Below are 4,581 nucleotides of genomic sequence, written 5' to 3'. Positions count from 1 at the left end.
TTGTAGTGAGAAAAGGAAATTAATGTTTCAATATTCACAAAATTAAATCTGGGGTTCTGTAAAAAAGTATAATAAAAGCTATTACAGATAAATATAATATTCAATATGAATATAGAAAATATATCAGCATAATATGAACTTCAATTATGGAATGAATTTCATAATGACGTAGGAACAGACTAAATAGCAGTAAATTGGTATTTATTAACTTTACCAACATCAATATTGAGTACCACCATATCACCATTAGCGACAAACGAGTTCCTCATGATACTATAGTAATAAATAGGACTCTAGTTTTCTCATTCTTAATTTTTATTTTCTGCGGAAACTTCGGGTCTTACTCAGAATTGTTCTTGTATTCGTTATATTTTACAATCCACAAATATATGATGTAGGATTCTTATATATTTTTATATTTTATTAATAACATTAAATTTTGTGGATTCTATAAAATATAAATTCGTCCACTGTAATCACTGAACTTTTCATTCGTTAAATTTATTATTTTTTTTTTACAGCTATCCGAAAATACTGATGAAAATCGTTTAGAAGAAGAATTAAGAAAGCAACTACGTTTCAACAATTATAGCATTGCTGGCACAGATTTTTATACCACCAATAAGGATTTGGAATTATTAACTGTTGTTGGTGAGTATATTTTTTTTTCGATCTCCTGCGTTTTTAACCGTGATTTAAAAGCCGTATCTGTAACGAATCTACTTGTATTGGGTATTAACAATCATTATTACTTACACTTATTATTATTTCAATAGACTTTGATGAATGTACTGATATGAAATTCCATGATTGCTCATCCAACGCTCGTTGTTTCAATTTGAAGGGAACCTATACATGTAGCTGTCGAGAAGGATACTCTGATCTTTCAGAAAATAATATTTTTCCTGGTCGTAAATGCTCGCCCGAAATAATTGGTTGCAACAAATGTCACTATAATGGAATATGTGTCAACTCAACAGTAACAACTTCAGCGGGAGAGCTACTTAAAAATCAACACTGGATACCAGATAGTATGGCTTGCGAGTGTTTTATTTGGTATGCGGGTACTACATGCCAACTTAATTTGAAAATTGTACTTATAAGTCTTAGTGCTATTGGTGCTGTGCTTTTTGTACTCTTTCTATTCTGCGTTTTGCATGTTGCATGCTCCAAGCATGCACGTGCTAAAACTATGTTCAGGTGTATTAGTCAAGGCTGTGGAATAGCTCAAACGGCAGGTGGTCCACGCTTATTCAGTGGCTCTTACATGCACGATGGGAGCAGTTTCAGTGGAAATTGTGCAATAATTAAAGACACTAGTAGCGAGAGAAGTCATTGCTCTTTGCCTTATGTTTTGCGAAGTGATTCAACACATGTTGAAAAATATTCCAACAAACCAAAGAAATTTACTGTTAAATATAAACAACACGACCCACCCATTCCTTATGAGATCCTTACCTCTAATTCGCTTGATAGAACGCCAGAATTTATCAGTAACGGCCAATCAATATCAAATATGGAGGAATGTTTTTCAGATCAAACTGATCGATCATTAACAGTCATGATTCCGCGTGCAAAATATTATTCCTCAACAAAACCGCAAGGCCAGTTTTTATTCCATCAACCAAATATAAGAAAAAATGATATGAAAATTAATATCTCAAAACTTTCGAATGGACAAAAGGTGAATTATTTGTAGAACCTCCTTACATATATCTCAATGCATCGATATTATTTCTGAATTAATTTTTTTAATTTTTAGTTTTCAAGCGAAAAAAAAATGAAATTGAGTACTGGATCTTCAAAAAACAACTTCATTGCAGCTGATAATCACGGAGCTCTAGTCTCCGCGGGTTTTGAAGTATCTGCGGTTGTCGGTCATAATTTGAACAACTCTAGTTCTGATAAAAATGACGGAATGGATGATATTTCTAATGCACAAATGTACTTCAATGCTGAACATCAAAATTATTTTTCTAAACAATCAGAGTAAGTAAAAAGGTTTTTGTAACTACGGCACCAATTGAAAATTCAGTTGCATTTTTTTTTAAAAATAAAAATATGTCTTAATTTTTTTTCTTTAAATAGGTCCACAGAAGTAAGGTCTTTTAATGAAACTATAGTGCAGGGATATAACAGATTAATACATAATTTTGAAAATGAAACACTTGATGTAAGTTCATAGTAGAATTGTTATATTTACTTTCTATATATGTAATCAGTCACTTCGTTTAAGTAATTAAGAAGACACACCTTATTGGATTTATTGTCTAAAATCATATAAAACCACGTCGTCCATTAGTTACAATTAAGTTTTAAGGCTATAAGATTTTTAAAATACTTATTAGCTTCAATCATAATTTGTAAATCAGAAGTGCATAGTGTAGTTGACAATATGTTTTTATTTTTTAGGAGGCGAATACCATGGCTGAGCGAGACGTTGGATCAACATTTCTATTACCCCATACTCACCTTTACAAGTTAGATATTGTAAGACTAAAAATTTCTATGCAAACATTTATTTTGAATAATCTTTGTGTTCTTGATTGTGTTTTTCAGCAAGAAAGTGAAATATCTGGTCACGAATCATTTTAGGGACGATGTGGGGTACTGGATGATGTGACGCCTTAGAAGTTACAATTGAATTAAAACTAAAATCTTTCATCAAAAGAGTGACAATCATAACGTTTCTCAAAATTTTCATCGATGCAAAAATGATGCACTAAAATATAATGCTTAAATCTCACATTATTCTTATAATTAAGAGATTTGATCTGCAAATATTATTTATAAATTCATCTCCGCCCAAGGATTTTTTTTGGAATTTTTGGTCAAAATGTTTCATATTTAAAGCTTTATTAGTAAGAGGGTGGGGAGTGTAGAGTGAAGTCACAAATATTTTTGTAAAGCTTAAGCTTCATACATTCAAAGTAATAACATATATAAATTCTATAGTCTTTCTAATATAAACAAAAACTCTATGAAAAGGGGTAAAATTTGCTGTTCGATTAATCGAACTTTGGGCGGATATGGGTTAATTAAAGCTTATTTTTATAAGGGCTAAAAAAATGTGATTAAGCATATCTTATAACTTTTATATTTGTACTTTCATACAAGTTTAATTATGTAATTTAACATTAATGCATTTAAAAATTATTTATTTGTACAAATTTTAGGCAAATGTAAATGAATACATTTTTAACTTTTAATTACTGTTTATATTGTGCCAATTACATGTTACTTTTATTTTGCTATAAGTTACCTTATATTATTAAATAGTTTTTAAAATTAAGTTTCGGTTTTGTTACTGCGACCAGACAAGCATTTGTACAGAAAATAAATACATACATATTATTAACATTACATCCAAATACTCTTTTTTTTATACGCTAAGTGCCACTCGTGCCATATTAAAGTATTGCCATATGTTTATCCAATTACCATCTACTCTCTATTCATCTATGCAAAAGTAGGTACACTTCTTCTTATTTGGCACTACAGTCCAGTGTAAACCTTGGTCTCCTTCTTTTTTAAGCAAGCTTGCGTAGCGGATGTTTTTTCAACCCCCAACCTGGAGGACCAGATCCCCTGCAAATCTGGGGATAAAATTGGTGTTTGATAGCCAGAAAGTTTCCCCTCTGCTAGGTGTTTCCAGATTATACCGCTTGTGCTCGGTCGTCAGAGCCTAGTATGCGAGAATCGCCTGGCTGAGGCGAGGCTAGGCTATGTATTTGCATCACTCCCGCATTGCAGCACACACTTCTGCCCCTTGCAACCCTGGTAGGCAGACTAGATAATAGTATTATCAGTTCATTATTCTTTAAAATTTTAGCTCTTGTATTATACGTCGGTATTACCTGCTCTGGTCGCATCTACTGCAAATGTTACTACTCCATTAAAGGTGTCTGATGTGTTGTTATAGTCTCTGTGAAGCGCTACCGGTGTTTATAACTTAAGTTCATATATTTCCAGTGCCGCATTCTCTACTAACACGCAGAACATAGAGAGTATTGTTAAAAAAAAGCAACTGCAATAAAAGTTATCTACGTTATTTAAAATTTAAAAGCCTTTTTTTATTGATATTTATGAATACGAATTTATTACAATATTTTTAAAATTTTTTTATATATATATGTATATATAGATGTATTATTAATTCAAATTAATAATACTGTAATAATTAACAGATATACCTGATGTTGGCAAGTTATCTATGTCTGTATACCATTAATCGATAATCAATAAAACATATATAAATAAAGCGAATGCACGAGGCTCAAGAAAATTTTATACAATACTTTCACCAATTATAAGTATATTTAATTAATTTAGCTTTGACTATCAAATAATTATTATTTTATACCAAAGAAATGGATTTTTACTAATCGATGGAGCTTGATTGTTTCAGTTTGATTCAGAAACGAAGTGTGTAACGTATTCTAGCAAGTCTTGGAGTCCTCTCGCATCACCGAAAATTTACTAATCATAAACTTTTTAAAAAATGTTGTGGATTTGTAAACTTGTTGCAATCGTCGAATCAAAATCAATAATCTTGTAAACGTATCTATTCTCCGTGAATAA

At 31.0% G+C, this 4,581-nt stretch overlaps 1 protein-coding gene across 1 annotated transcript; it reads left to right on the top strand.

Moving 5' to 3' along the window:
- The first annotated feature begins 783 nt into the window (after window positions 1–783).
- Window positions 784–3,054, top strand: LOC119685338. The gene is made up of 5 exons (XM_038099591.1): window positions 784–1,684; window positions 1,763–1,989; window positions 2,089–2,173; window positions 2,413–2,490; window positions 2,560–3,054. The coding sequence occupies exons 1-5, from the start codon at window positions 797–799 to the stop codon at window positions 2,593–2,595; spliced, it is 1,314 nt and encodes a 437-aa protein (XP_037955519.1). The 5' UTR covers window positions 784–796; the 3' UTR covers window positions 2,596–3,054.
- The last annotated feature ends 1,527 nt before the right edge of the window (window positions 3,055–4,581 follow it).

The sequence above is a fragment of the Teleopsis dalmanni genome, chromosome 2 (assembly GCF_002237135.1).
Source record: "Teleopsis dalmanni isolate 2A chromosome 2, ASM223713v2, whole genome shotgun sequence".
Taxonomy (NCBI): domain Eukaryota; kingdom Metazoa; phylum Arthropoda; class Insecta; order Diptera; family Diopsidae; genus Teleopsis; species Teleopsis dalmanni.
Note: the sequence above shows the minus strand (reverse complement) of the source record. Positions and strands in the feature narration are given on the sequence as shown.